The following is a 15,933-nucleotide window of genomic DNA, read 5'->3' as shown; positions in this document are numbered from 1 at the left end:
CAAAGCAAAACCAGATAACCTCCTCTTTCCAATTCCTTACTTAACCCACCGGCTATTGCATCTCAGAGGGGTACATGAGTGGGAGCAAGCGGGGAGCCCATGCCCCATCAGAGGCGACCTCCATTGCTGCTGCGCCAGCATTCCCAGGAATTGTGTCCTTTTCACATGGCTCCAGTGCCTGTCTGTAGGAAGGGAACAGGACAGGACATTTTTACTGTGCCTGTGATTGTTTTGTTTCAAGTTCTGCCCTCCTGCCCTGGCCTGAGGGACTGCTCCATGACTAAATTAATTTCCTTTCAATGGATGTTCTGCCTAAAGCAGCTGTTCCCAAAGCATTCTGCTCCTGGCCCCCCACATATCCCAGCAGTGTCCCTGGCCCCGGCTGCCAGCAGCAATAGAGGGTTCCCAGGAGCTTCTGTCCTGCTTGCCATTCCCCCGTCACCCCTGGGAGCTGCAGCAGCCAGGATCTGGCTTGGGATCTGCTGACTTGGGGATGTGTGAAGGGGTCAGGATCTGCAGTGGGGCAGGGCAGAGGGTCCCCAGGACACTCACCAGCCAGCACAAGGGGCTGGCCCTGGATGACCATAAAGTGTAACCAGTGGCTTTCAAAATCAGCCCAATGAGGAGGTGTGCAGAGAATGGAGTAACCCACTGCATGATCGCTCACTTCAGAGGCACAGTTGTGCTTTTCCCTGCTTTTCTCAGCCTCCTTCAGGCTGAGGGCTCTGCTGCAGTGGTCAATGCTCAGTGAGCACTGCTCAAGCAGGAGGAAGCATACCAACATCCGTGCATCACCAATTCTAAGCGTTGCCTTTGCTCCTCTTTGCGGTGACTTTTGTCCCCAGCCTGGTTGTTCACAAGTCCCTGACTGCTCTCCAATTGCCCCTTGACTTGGTGACGGAGGAGTGGAGCTGCCCAAGGGAGCGAGGGGACAGGACAGCGCGCTGAGGACACTGCGTTTCCTTCACCGTTGTTGTTTTTTCCCTTACGTTATCCAATTGATGTGAATTTAGGGCTGGTGAGAGAAGTGCAGCAAAGGGCCCTGGAGGAGTGCTTTATGGTACCCAGGGGACCGGCAGACACCCGCAGCAAGGGCTGTACCCGGCAGCACTCACCCATGGCCGGAGCTTGACCCCAGTGCTGTGTCTGGCAGTGTGCAGGCAGGCAGGCCACAGCCCCTGCCCATGGCCATGGATCCTGCTCCGGCTCCATCGGGATGGGAATGGGAAGCACCAGCCATCAAATCTGCACGTTTTTCCTAAGCTTCCACATTGTCAGAGATGTCTGCTCCATGCAGCCTTCACCCACACCTCCATGGCTGGTTCATGCATCCAAACACCTCTCTTGGGTTTGTTATCTTTACAGACAAAATCACCCACCCCTGGTGCTGACACACAACTCACTACAGAAGGGAGAACAAGCCCCTTGTCCACGGTCCTGTGTTGATGTTCCATGTACCTCCACACCAGAGCACGGGATCATGGCTGTTCCTGCCCCATGTGCTGCACATCTCCAATGGGACAGAGACCTCAGGGTCTCTCTCACAAAGCAACTCACCCGCTGTAAAGCGATAAGGTGACACAGGCACAGAGCAGCTGATGCACTGATTGCCTTTGAAAGATCCTGAACAGTCTCTTAAACTCAGAGGTCTGTAAGGACATCAATAAAGATGCTTTACGTGAATGAAAAAGTCTCTGTCTTCAGCAAAGATAGCTATTTCAGACCTTAAATGGGTACTTCAATAAGTGATAAAAAAATGTATCACAAGAGGTTGTCAGCAAACCAATTTGATTATGTCTGTATTGAACGCATCATAGCTAGTCCTGTCTGTCTTCTGTTATCCCAGGTAATTGCTTCATTATCTTAATGCTGCAATTATTGTGGTAGTATGGCTCTTTAAATTATTGTTAGTGAATGCACCCACACCATTTCACTGACCAAAGGTGGTGTAGAACTTGTGACCTGCTTCATCCCTGCATCCTTCCAAGTGATCACCCAGCAGTGGCCTGGCTTGTTTGCCGTTGCTTGGAGAAAGCTCTTTACAATACCATGGCTCCTCTCACACAAAAGGCTTCACAGTTTAGCCAGTGGTGCGTGGCAAGGAACCACTGACAGCTGAATTGAATAAAAGGATCAGTAATACCATGCCAGCATCCAGAGCCTGCAGGTCCAGGTTTTCCTAGGTGCTCCTGCAGGGTGGAAGAACATCCTGAGGAGGAAGCTTGTCTTTCCAGGGCAAGGCAGAGGTGCTTTCCTAGGACTTGCTCAGAGCTTTGTGTGTTAGGACCCACATTAGCACTGGTGGTTTGCAGTAGGTGAGAGGGCCTCTCAGAGGCACCAGCCATGCCGATGTCAGAGGCTGCATAGAGGAAGTGTGGAGAGGGCCAGTGGGATGCATGCATGGAGCTGAGCAGTGCTGATGTCTGCCCTGGGATGCTTCTTGTCAGGCACACAGGGCACTAGGTTGCTTCACCAACCTGCATCATCAAGCTTTGAAAGAGAAAGGACAAAAAGAGGCTGATGTTATTCCAGCACCTGCAAACACTCTGGTTTTGTTGGGTCCTGAGCACGGTGCCTGGGAACCTCAGCAGGTACAAGATGTATGTGCACAAACCTCCACTTCAGCAGCAATTATCACCCAGTTCCTCTTTCTTTTTGAGTAAGTACTCCTAATGGTCAGATTAGTTTAATTCTTAGTTAGTTTAATTAGTTTAAGTAGTTTAATTCTTAATAAACAGGTCCCTGGTGGATCAAAGTCAGAGCAACTCAGTTGACCCTAGATGGAAATAACTTGATTTTGTTCCACTTGGAAAGAAACCCCAAACACCCTTGATTTGCAATGCTTTAGTCTTACTCTCATGTGGGCAATGGTCAGCCAAGGCAGAGGGTCCCTGCAGGGGCTGGGAGAGGGGCAGGCAGCAGCCCAGCCATGTCCAATGTTGGCAGGGAAATAATGAGAGCAAATCATTGGTGGAAAATCACAAGACAAGTACAGGATTTTATGGCATGTCACAAAGAGCACATTTAACCCTGAGAATACCAACGTAACCCCTGTGTGCTACAAGTCACCAAATGGTTTGGGTTGGAAGGGACCTTAAAGCTCATCCAATTCCACCCCAAGCCATGGGCAGGGACACCTTCCACTAGAGCAGTTTGCTCAGAGCTGGTTTCACTCACACCAACCTTTAATGCAGCCAGAAGAAAGGGCATCAAATCTCCTTAATGGCCATAGGCACCAGGGAAACTGCTCACTGGCCACTGATTTACAAAACCCTGAAGAAGCCTTTAAAGAAAATAAATGGGAGCTGTTCTGTGTCCAGACCTGAGGGGACTCTCATATAATGAAGCAAAATGAACTTTTGCAAATGGGAGTCCCAGCCTAAAACTTGCTGTTACAGAGAGGCTATAAACCAACAGCAGTGCAGTTTGAGATGGAAAGGGACATCATTTCTCTCACAGAATGGCTCTTGGTGCCTTAAAAGCTGCTGTTTCCCCAGCATGTTTGTGTCATTCATCACCGAGCTCTGGCAGAGCTGATGTTTGAGGGGCAATCTGACTCATGGGGTTGAAGAATTCCTGCTTGTGCTCCTGACTCCTCCTTGCAGCAGCAGACCTGGAATTTGCCCCTTATTAAAATCCTTTCCCAAGTTGTATAGGAAACGTGGTTCAAACTCAGGCAACCCAGTTGTAGGGAGCTGAGCTGCCAGAACCAAACAGCCTATCAAACACACCTTGGAATGTTTTTATGGAAAAATAAACATTTTGATAATTACTACAGCTGTAATGTGCACAAGCTTTACCAGCATGGAGGGAATGGTTGTTTTCCAGGAACAGCAAAATCTTCCTTCCATGGGGCATTCACATCACTTTGCAAGGTCTAGTCTTCAGAATAACACTGGTCTCCCTCTTTTGGAAGTCAGGTTTGTGGGTACCTTCTGCTTGGTTTGTGCATGCACTTTCCCAGTCACCACATCATATTCTTGACTGAATAAAATGAGGTTTAGTAACTTCTGAAACAAAAGAATCATAGAATCATTGAATGGTTAGAGTTGGAAGGGACCTTAAAGATCATCTAGTTCCAAAGCCTCTGCCATGAGCAGGGACACCTTCCACTATACCAGGTTACTTAAAGCCCCGTCCAGCCTGGCCTTGAACTCTTCCAGGGATGGGGCAGCCACAGCTTCTCTGAGTAACCTGTCCATTACACATGGACAAATTAAGCAACTCTGGAAAACACCAGTACTGGTATGCAAAGACCCATCTCCAGGTTAGCCAATGGGGAACAATATAAACGACTTGGATAACCAAGCACAGCAAAGAAGAGCTCAAAGCTTGGGTAATTCTGTCTGCATGACCCCAACATGCAGTAGGAAAGCCATCAAAGCAAGAAGCTTAGACAACAGTACAACCTTCATGCAAATAAACATCTCTCTTGTAGCATTTTTATCTGAATGTTCCACACCACCACACATACTCAGCAGTGATGGAGAAACAACACTGAAGAAACAGCTCCTGCCAAACAGACCGCTGCCAAGTGGCTATCATAGGTAAGACAGATCATTTAATAACCAAACTTACTTTCTACCTTCACACACCGAGTGCTCACATTGTGCACAGGGGTTGAGGAACAGACAATCCCGACATTCAGGGGGTTTCACCCAGAACTCCTATTGCTCAAGTATTTATTCGGCAACCATATGGATTAAAAGTGAGGCACTTTGCTGTGTAGGGATTTTAGTTCATTTAAATCTTAAGCTAAACATAATGTGGCAGTCTCTCCATTGAATAAGATAATATTTCTATCAATTTTTACTTCATAAACCCCAAAATCACTCCAAAGATATGCTGGGTCTATAAATATGCTCAGACATATTTTTCTCATTTCACTGGTATGGTAAAACTTCATTTCAGCCAGTGGAAGCCCTTCAAAACAGCCTTGATTAACTTCCTAGAAATTAGTTTGCAACAAATGTCTCTATAAAAACCTTTTCTCAGGCAGATCTTCTGTTTCTGATCACAGAAACCAGACTGGAGGCTCTGGAGGAGAGGGATCAGTGGGCTGGGGAAATCCTTGGGTTGTTCCAGCCCACTGCAGGCAGGGATTTGGTAGCAGAAACTACCACTGATGAGGAAGAATGTGAATCCTGCTGCTCCACTCACCTCTCCTTCAGAATCTAATCTCCTGTTCTCCCCTGTGGGAGCAGTGATGGGCAGCATGGCCATGGGGGCACACTGTGACCCACCAGCACCAGACTGGTTCAGTGGAGCCTCAAGCACATCTGGCTGACGAGGATCTGTTGGAAACCCAACATCTTGATTTCCTTCAGCTGCAGGGCTGGAGTCAGGCCTTGAAAGCTCTGGTTTCCTACAGAAAAAGAAATCGCAAGAAGAAAGCTGGCTCCTTGTTTCAGGAGTGCCTCTGCCATGCCTGGGACCTAGCCCCGGGGACCAGGCAGCTCCAGTGTGGGGATGGCCACCTCAGGAGGCAGGGATGCTGCAGGCAGCACCAGGATGCTGTCAAACCACTCGGGGATGGTTTTATGAGCTCTTGGTGGCTCATATCCACCACCAAGGACTAGTGAATCACTGCCACATGGCTGCTCCCTGGCTGGAGACTTGCCTGGCTTATGAACATGGCTTCTTTATGAGAATGTTTGATAATAAATCATTTCCTTTATGGCATATATCCCCCAAAATACCCAGGACCCAGCTGCTTGTGCCAACGACAGCTTGGCTTTGGGCTCCCACCAAAGTCAAAATGGGACCAAGCCTGCAAGGGAGCACTGCAACAATGGAGCTGTGGAGATGTCCTCAGATCTCCCTCAACCTCTGTAATGCTGCCTGCACTCCAGGGTTCATCTCCAGGAGAGCACTCCATGGGCACCATCTGTGTCTTCTGACTGATGAGGTATTTTAAGGAATCTTTCTGAGGAGCAAGATGACATTTCCATGAGTATAACTGTCATATATCAGCAGTGAATGAAGCTAAAAAACATCTTCAGCTTTACAGCTATTTATAATTACTTGCGAGTCATTTGCTTTCCAGTCCGTAAGAGCGTCACTGAAATAAATATCCTCCATTCAGCCGCTGTGATGAATGGCACCACATAAAACAGTCAAGAGTTTTCTGGCAGCACTAAAAGCAATACAAGTCACCAAAAAGAAGCCCAAGTCCACAGTGGATATGGTGATGCTATTGCTGAAACATAAACCTCTATTAATTACCATCAGTACAAAGCATGTGTCAGAAAAGCCCATCAGTTTCCCAGCACAGCACCCTGGTGACATTTCTGCTGGCATACTTGGGTTTCGCAACCAGCTGCTTTTAAGTCCTTCATTGTGGCCTTGGGTGCTTATGGAGTGTGGCATGGGTTAGCGTTCAGCTTCTGGCCTGTCCCTCCAGCTGCCAGCCCCTCTTCAGCTGAAGATCCTGTTTCCCTCATGGAGACAGAGCTGTCCCTGCAGAGCTGCTCAGTAACAGCTTATCTGCTGGGACAGTGTCCCAGTGTGTGCTCTCAAAACCAGCGACTCGAGTGGGTCACTGCTTCTTTATGGAAGTTCACTTCACCCAAGGAAAACAGGACAGCGTTTGAACCATAACCTAATAGTGGTATTCTTGTGTTCGCCATCTTGCTGACCTGCTTTGAATAGCTGTTATCATTCAGAGGATGATGGCCAGGAGAAGCCAAGCCAAGGACTGCACGAAGACTTGCAGGATCACCTCATGATGGAGTCTTTCACCCATCGAAGTTAGTATCCCAGAATATATTTATGATAGTGTATTTTATCTGATCATTAAATAATTGATTTAAAGCTGCCTGTACTGGAAAGTTAAGAAGTTTTCTTAGCAAATGGACTATTGTGTTACAGTGGGGTTCCCAAACAGTCTGGACAAGTAAAATGGTTAAAGAAAGTGGAAGCTGAATTAAATTCTACTTACTGCAAGGAAGACATTGGATGGATTAGTTTCATTTACACCATGCAGCTCTTGAAGGCAGGACAGAGACCCCAGCCAGGCACCCCTCACAGAGCAGGGGGGTCGGGATCTGCTTCCAACTCACCTCTTTTCCAGGACCACCAGATTCTGCTGTTTCTTCAGAAGGCAGAGCACTGTGTACTCCAAATGCTGCTGCTGCCATGCTGCTCCCAAAGAGCAGCAAAGCCAGTGCTAAACCCCTGCCAAAATCCCACCTGTGCCTGTGGAGCCCTCGCTCCCTCAGAAACTTGGCTTTTCACATGAGGGTCTGGCATGTTCGCGGGGATGGGAGGGCTGTGATTTGCACTTGGTGTTACTGGTCCCCTCAAGACTTTGCTCCTCCAGTAAAGAGAGGCTGTGTCTTCTGAATTCCTCCCTTCTACTCGTCCTCCCCAGTGCACAGCACCAGGAGTTCCTGCACCTTGCAGGAGGAAGGAGCAGAAGTGTTACACTTGACTCATCACTTAATTATGTGAAAACAGATTATGAGAACAGTAGAGCCAACACAGCCTTGAGAAGGAGCTCCTGAGCCTCCTCCTATCTCAACCTCCATGCACCATTCACAGCACAGAACACATCCCAACCCTGCTCAGCCACTGCCATGGCCCACAGTGAAGCCAATGTGACCCACAGCAGCTGAACCAAAGAGGCAGGGATTTGCTCCATCCCACATCCGTAGGTCCTCAGGGGCAATGGGCAATGCGGATGCAGTTACAGAGTTGGCACACAGCATTGTACAGCACCACAGGCACCAGCTAAACAGCCACAATGACAATGCAAGCTAGGGCAGCTGTAGATACCAAAATCAGTATTAAAACAAGAAACACTGGAGGCTTGTATTTGCAGCAAACAAAGAAGATGCACATAAGAATTCACAGAATCATACACATTTTGGTTTTTATTTTAGCTGAAAACTGCTCTTTTGGGAAAGTCACCACAGATCCAAGATAGCAGGTCACTGCAAATGGCCACAGAAAGGGTTATACTGAAAATATATGCAAAAGATTAAAGCACTGTTAGGAAGGTTCATGTCTCTGCACATTCTGCCCAGGCTGACAGGAACTTTTCATAATGCACACCAAAGAGGCACCAAGCTCTGTCTTTCTGCTTGGAGGAAGATTTGACTGAATGAATGGAAGGGAGAAAGTCATTTCCACAGCTTATGACTTTTTATACATTAAAGGCTATAGCTTCCAAGGGCAATGTTTTTTTTCTTGCGTTCCTCAAGTGTCAGGGGACACATTCTGAAGACGTGATGACAGTCAGGACTGCACTGCTGCTCGCTGCTCTGCTCCTGCAGCCCTTGCGAGCATCCTCCTGGGTGGCAGCAGCCTCTGCAGCACTAAGGCACACAGTGTGTACTTCATGTTTCATGGGTTTATTCACCCTCTATATTGATTTTTCTAAGTACTTTCTAGCTCATATTTACTTAATAAATTTGACTATTTCTCCTTATTGGGTATTGAAACACATTTCCACCTCACAGCAGTAGTTACTGTCATTAACTACAAATTTAACTCTGTGAGTGGCACCTGGTTCCAAGGCTACACAAGAAATATCTGCTCTTGATAAAACATGTTTATAGCCCATTCACAATGCCCAAAAGGAAAGCTCCCACGTGGATAAGTATCACAGGATCCTAATTTTCCCTGCCAACCCAGCATCATTAGGGACCTCATGCAGTAAATGGCACCAGACTGACCTCTAACACATTGGCCATTGAGCAATGAATCAGCTGTCAAGGGCTCCCACCCTTACAGTCCCCTGCCTAAATCTGTAACTGTACTCTAAAACCAAGCCAGCAATGCTGCTGTTTCAGATCCCACTGCTGTGGGAAGGATGATGGGCTGTGACAGGTCCCCCTGCAGCAGCCAGCGTTGCTCAGCACCACAAACTGAGCAGAACAGAATGGGCTCCTTCTCCAGCCTCCTCAGAGGTACCCTCACACTCCTCCTCAGTGTAGAGCTCACAGTATGGGCATTGATAGAGTCTGAGGCTATTTTTTGGGTATGACAGTGGATATTATTACCACATTAAAGAAAATTAGGTGCTGCTAACTCAATTATAATTAAAACACAGAATAAAGACCTCCAAGGGATGCTCAGCAGCTGATGTAAACTGGTCTACATGAATTTCATTGACCATTACGCATACAAACATTTGTATTCTTCTCTGGTGAGCTGCACAGAATTTAGATTGGTCTTGTATTAACTGCTGTGATTAAAAGGCAGACCTAAAAGGAGAGGTCAAAAAGGTTCACTTTTAGTACAAAATAACCCCACACAAACAAAACAAACGCACTCCCCCTTTTTTCCTCTGCATCCACTTACCTCAGTGGCATTATTACAGTTCACATTGGCCTCAGATTTAGCCTGCTCTGAACAAAAATACTGCTGGGAACCACGGTTTGAGGAAGAGTACTTTTGAAAGTGCAGTGTCCGGTCCCAGCTACAGCCCAAAGTGAAAAGACACACAACTCTCAGTCTTATACAGACTTTGTGCTGTCTTTGCTATGTTTCTGATGGAAGGCTATGAGCAAAACTCCAAGGCTCAGTGAGAACATCTTTGAGCATTTTGCATGGTATGTATTTTGCTTGCACGCTGTACACTCTTGTTCAGGTGTACTTTAATTCTCTTGCATTGCTGTATTCCACTACAAAGCTCTGTCATCTTCTAGGAAAGATGAGACTTTTGAATGCTAATATTTATTTTAAAGCTAGAATACTGAATGTGCAATGACCTTCCAATTCCTTTCAAATGTCATGACTTCGAACTGAAGTAGTGACACATACTAATGAGTACATATACATGGATGTATTAAAAACAATTGTATTCTTGTGGACTCGAAGTCTGCCCCATCCCTCAGCTGCCCCATGCTCCCCCCAAGCTGAGCCAAGGAACCAGAGCAAAACACTATCCGGTGACTGCTTCCAAGAGGAGAGAGCAAGCTCCTGCAGGATGGAGTGTGAGCAGGAGTGGCTGCAGTATTCAAAGCCATATCCTTCAGCAGCAAAGCTGTGTGTGGCACAAGAGCTCACTGAGGATCCAGCTGGACTCCAGCACTTCATTCCCAACAAGTTAAATGGCCCACAGTGCTGTAAAGAAAACCCATCAGCACACCAGTATGGTTATTTTAAAGCAGTCTAAATGACAACTATGTGAAAATACAGCATTTGCTAGTTACCCAGATACACTGAAAACTGGGAAAAAAGTAAGAAGTATCTCTCAGTGTTAAGTCTTCTGCGTAGTTTTAAGCTTCACGGCTCTGCAGCACTAGCTCTTCTTCCTCTTGCTCTTGGAAAGCAGTTGAACATTTTCTAGCACGGGGGGCCAACATGACTTCCTTTTGTTAACTCTTGGACCTATGAAAGTGCTTCTGGAAAAAGCAAAGAAAAAGGAAAATAGGGGTTGAAGAAGCAAATACCAACGGCTGTATTAAAGTGCTGTAAGAAGCATTTGACACTGACATGTGTATGCGTTACTGGTGATGGTGAAGAGAAATACTGCTCTGCTGTCTTGTTCGAAGAAGGTGACAGCACACACAAGCTGCGCCATCCATCCTGAGCCTGAAGGGACAGTGTGCCTCCTCCTGTCACAGAACCACTGTGGAAGAGGAAGGCGGAGCAGCAACCTCTCAAATTCCTTGTCCATAAATGAGAAGAGCCCCTGGCACTGACTAAATGATTACATTAGATCAGAAAAGGTCGACTTGAAAGGGAGTCATCTCCAGCAGCACAGCCACCAAGGAAAAGGACAAGTGATTTTGGTCATGGTTACCCAAGAAGGAAAGCGTGTGGGTCTCCCATCTTTAAACAGGCTTTTTGCCAGATGCTCTTCTCATTTATGGACAAAGAATTTTCAATTGGAAACTCAAAGAAGTGTTTTCTTTTTAGTCATAGTTAATTTTAAAGAAAATAAAAAGTTAAACTAGCCATATTTAAATTAAGCAGCTAATTTCCATCATTCAGCCTCAGAGCTTAAAATTCTGTGTAGTGTTGACATGAAGGATACTGCTCATCTGTCAATAGTTATCACTAATTAAACATGCCTTATAAATGCACTCTTTTTTTGACCATTTGCTAAGATGAATCCATCCTGCAAGGACTATTCATTTGGCTTATACTGGGAATTCACAACTGAAAACAACAATAGAAAACTCCCAAATATATACCAGAAGAGATTAACAGGAACAACCCATGTTTCAGAGTTCAGTTCAGCACCATGATGGAAACAGAGTTCACCATGTCCAGGAAGATCCCAGCACCGGTTTATCCTGTAGCTCTGGAGAGGGCAATGTCACCAAACACACATACCTGCAGACAATGCACAGGCATACCCCTTGCTAACCACTGTTTTGCATTATTTAAATTCAAAGCAAATGCTGTGCTTTGCTACATCTCCGAGCACAGTGCTGCATTGCCACTGGCAGTCCCACACCAAACTAAACCACACAGGCTAACAGATGAGAGGATTCATAAATGGATACACAGATGTTTTAAGAGTGTCATGATACAAATTATATATTTTCCTTTAAATTAAGCTTAAAGCAGCTACTTTCAAACAAACCCATGGGAGCTGCTGCTCTGTGTAACCACAACACCCAACTCTTGTACATGGACTGTTATCTTATGTTCTAGGTCAAGAATTTGCCTGCCTCCATCCAGCTCTGCAGTTTTATGGCTGAGCAGAGGATAATTAACCTCAGAGGTTAGGTCATTATCGGCCTCTGGAATGATGCTGGAGAATCATGCTTTTAGGGACAGAATAAGGTATGGAAGTGATACAGCAACCATCCTCTACAGCACATGGCTTTGGCCACTGATGGATGAAGGACCCTGAGCTGGATGAACAACTTGTCCGATGCAGCTTTATAGCCTATTAATTGTCTTTGCTTTTCCACCCAAGGGCTTTGCCAGCTCACAACACACAGCAGCCTTTCAGGTGTGTCCATTTGGTACCAAAGAGAACTACCTCCTCAGCCACACACACCAATGAATGGGGGAATGAATTAACTCCCAGTGGTCTGCAGAGCACTCCTGATGGCAAAACCAGTCAGACAAAGCAAGCTAAGGACTTCTTCCAAAAGCTAACTCCATAATATAAAGCTAAAAACACATTAAACACTGTTTCTTTCCCTACCATTAATTGCTGCACTTTCCCAGAGACATCACTTGGCTAGAAAGGCTGTGGAAAAAGGGGCGTTTCTACAAATTTTATTGGTTTATTTTAGACCTTCTTGTCAGATACAATTCCCGCAGGTTGGGAAGAACTGCACTGCTTGCTTACTAATGAATTGTTGAGGTCTAGCTTGCAGCAACCTATCTAGAGGTAAACAGTAAACTGATACAAAGCAATGCTTCAGATTCAGTAAGTTACTTCAAATATGATCACTATACAGAATGTGCTGTGAGGCAGGAAGCAGAGCACAGTGAGCACAGCAGGCAGGCCAGGCAGCAACTGTGCTGGTGCGTGCCATGACGGTGGATGGGAGCCCATCCACTAAAAACCTAAAACCCTGATGGTTTTGCACGGCACCTTCTGAAGCTGAGAAGGAAAATCAAAGTTGCATTTGTCCGCACTGCAGATATGTTTGCTTTGGCACAATACATTCTCTTAGATGAGTATTGTCCCCCTCTAGTAAAGAAAAAACTAAACTTAATTACTTATTTAAATCCAGAGGATGTTATCTCAAAGCATTTCCAAATGTCCTTGCAGCTTATGACGGCAAAATAAACTCTTGTAGCAGCCTTCATCTCATAGCAAATATCCCACTGACAAAATAATTACATTTATTGGAGTTCAAAGTGTTTGAGGACAACTGATTGTTATTTTTACTTCCATAAGTACTTTTGCAACCCTGCCTCTATTCATTGGTATTTAATTCACGTTATACATGATCCTGCAGATAAATCTCTACTGTCTTTTTATTACATGGCAATTTTGTTCTATCATGTTCTATCACACTCTGCCTCTGTTTTGATGAATTTAGGACAGGATGCAAACATTGGGGGAAAAAATAACACTGAATTAAAGTAGGAATTAGTAAGTTATTTTCCATGCAAATTAAAAAAAAAAAAGAAAAAACAAGGAAACTGAAAAAATGGGGAAGTTAATTTCAACTTTTTGTAATCTAAAGCTTTGTAACTACCGCTAAACCAGAGAAGATATTGGTCATAGAAATCTATTCCAAGAAATATCTGATTAAAATCAATCTAAAGACCCACCCTCCAAATACTATGCCCTTTGTCTTAACTGCAACTGCTCACATGATTTATAGCTGCTTATGTAAGTTTGGAAAATGCCTAAATAAGATGTTTGTGTAATACTGGAGCCTGAGAAGCAGCAACACAGCTGCACCACCTCACTTGAATACCCAAACGTCATCACTCTCACAAGAGACCATTAGGATGCCTCAATGCCACTGCCTCTACAGATTTCATTACAGTGACCATTCCTATCAAGCCTTTCAGAAATAAGTAACTATGAAATGTCACATTTCACTAGGGAGAAAGGCAATAATGTCCAAATATATGCTGGTTAACAGGGTTCCACTGTATTATGGGAAACTTGTGGAGGATGCAAGATATTCAAAAGGCTAAAAAGGATAAATATAGTTGCTAGGTGAGGGTGATGGGATACTAAGGGGCATAAACCAGACCAAACCATGTGTTTTTCATAGAATGCCCCCAGGAGGGTCAGTTCTAGCAAGGTCTCAGCTGGAACCCCAGAACAATGTGTATATGGCACACTGGTTTTCCCCTCATCATTCCCTTCTCCTCTAAAGGAGGCTAAAAAGGGAAAATAACTAGAGGGGTTAGAGGCATAGGGAACATGACAAGGGAAAAATCAGTTTATGTAGCCTTGCTTCCTCTGGAAAAAATAAGGCCAAGAAGAAATGGAAACAGTCTTCCAAAGAGTAAAATGTCCACTTCTCTCCCTACCAGGCTTATACACGTCACTCACTTTGCTGCAAAGACATAATCACCCTTTTAATGTTGACAGTAGTTAAGCAAATTAACACTAGGAGACTGCAGAATCCTCACCACTGGATGTCTGCATCGAGCCATTAAAGATCCAGAAGCCCCTTTCCCACCATCACATGTACAGGATTTGTGAAGACACCAGACAAATTATTGGAAGCCCAGTAATTTACCAAAACCCATTTGAGTTCCCAAACCCCATCTGATATTTACTATGGTTATGAGGAATACAAATGACTGCACCTACAAAATTTTAGAGAGAAAAGTATTTTCTTACTCATCTGACACTTTTGTGGGTCTGTCTTGACCTTAACTGAAGACTACCAGGTATCAGCCAACACCTTCAGACAAGATCACACATACCCTGAAAGTCTGGGGCAAAAAAAGTAGCATTGCCAATCCCAGCTACTCTAGAAATCATAATATAGACCCCCAAATGAGCTAGAAAATTATTGTCTTCTAAAATGAGTGTCCAGCTAGCTTTCTCTGGAAGTGGAGGACGATGGCTGCACACTGCAACCTGCTCACCTGTACTCATCTCACTGCCACAACTGCCTGCTCCAGCAGGCAGCCTCCTCACTGCCCATCTGGAGCAGAGAGCCCTTCCTAGGGATCAGCAATGTTCTGAACCCTGTGACATGGCTCATTCCTCCCATGAAGCATCAAGGGTACAAGAGAAAAAACAAAATTCACGATGACAAAATACATAATTGCATTCACAAAAACAAGACTTGGAGATCTGCAGACACAAAAATGTGTTCAAGAAGCAATTGTCACCAGGAGGTTTTGCTTAATAAGGCAACTTCTGAACGCAGAGTCCATGTCAGTGTAATATTAAATGTTCATCAAGCCATGAACCTGCAAAGTCTTAGGCATTTACATAATCCTATATGCCAGCAACATGCTGAAGTCAACAGAGCTATTCAGATATGTAACTGTTTCCAGGAGCATGTAATTCAAATTTTTATGCCTCACCTATTAACACTTACCTACACAAGGATGCTTGCTCAGGATCAGGAGCTTAATTTATATCTGACGGATTAAGACCTTACGCTCTGAACTTGAATGGAAAACCACTTGTCTGCCAATAAAAGTTAAGTTGCCAATAGCATAGACTAACAAATATGTGTGGTTCATGGGGAAAAATAGGCAATGATTCAGGTATACCTATTCAACTCTGGGACTGGGTGGCACAGACCATAGGAAAAAGGACTAGGTTGAGATGGCTAAAGGACTCGGCTTGTGAAACCAGACAGGGAAGAAGTAAAAGCATTCTTCTGAAAGCAGTGAAGGTGATTTTGATCGAACTAGGCATGTTCTTCACACAAAGAAAAAGGCAGTCAACTATTTTCATAATTAGCTACGGAACAGGAAAGAAGCATTTAACTCCAGACTGTCTTACAGTAGAATATTAAAAGCATGAGGAAAAAGGTTCTCTCCACTGCATGGCTGAAAAGACACACTGAACGTGTGTCTGATCTTTGGTATGCTTTCAGAAGGCCTGAAACCAGGATGCTTGTGTGCAGGGGATGGCACCAGCCTCAGAGCTGGACAGCAGTAAGTCACCACAACAAGAAGCCCTATGAGTCTGGAAACTTCTGGGAGTCCCATGGTCTCCCAGGCGCATCTCCCTGTGTAGTAAGGACATAAGACTGATTACTTCAGGGGTTTTAAAACAGATTCAACTTTGGTTCATGTTCATTTTAATTAGGGTAAGAACATTTTTGTACCCCAAGACTTTAATCCACTGGTCGCATGGCACAGTGCCACCACCATTAAGAATGCAAAGCAAATGTACTTGACCTTCTACAGAAACATGCATATGTTAGTACTTTGGTAAATCAGATCCTTTCCTGTATCTTGTGGTGCATTTTGTAATAAGGAAGGATAAAAGGATCCTGACTACATACTACATAGTCATTTATGCCCATCTGTGGTGAAGTCATACATCATAATGGTATTTCTAGCACTCTGCCT

At 45.0% G+C, this 15,933-nt stretch overlaps 1 protein-coding gene across 1 annotated transcript in view; it reads right to left on the bottom strand.

The window, feature by feature from the left end:
- Window positions 1-7,856: 7,856 nt before the first annotated feature.
- RAD18 (RAD18 E3 ubiquitin protein ligase) overlaps window positions 7,857-15,933 on the bottom strand; it is a 56,721-nt gene continuing 48,644 nt past the window's right edge. Inside the window, exon 13 of the mRNA XM_034066495.1 lies at window positions 7,857-10,352. Coding sequence (XP_033922386.1) covers window positions 10,250-10,352 — 103 coding nt within the window. The 3' untranslated portion in view covers window positions 7,857-10,249. The remainder of the gene's footprint in view (window positions 10,353-15,933) is intronic.

Source organism: Melopsittacus undulatus, chromosome 9 (genome assembly GCF_012275295.1).
Source record: "Melopsittacus undulatus isolate bMelUnd1 chromosome 9, bMelUnd1.mat.Z, whole genome shotgun sequence".
NCBI classification, from domain to species: domain Eukaryota; kingdom Metazoa; phylum Chordata; class Aves; order Psittaciformes; family Psittaculidae; genus Melopsittacus; species Melopsittacus undulatus.
Note: the sequence above shows the minus strand (reverse complement) of the source record. Positions and strands in the feature narration are given on the sequence as shown.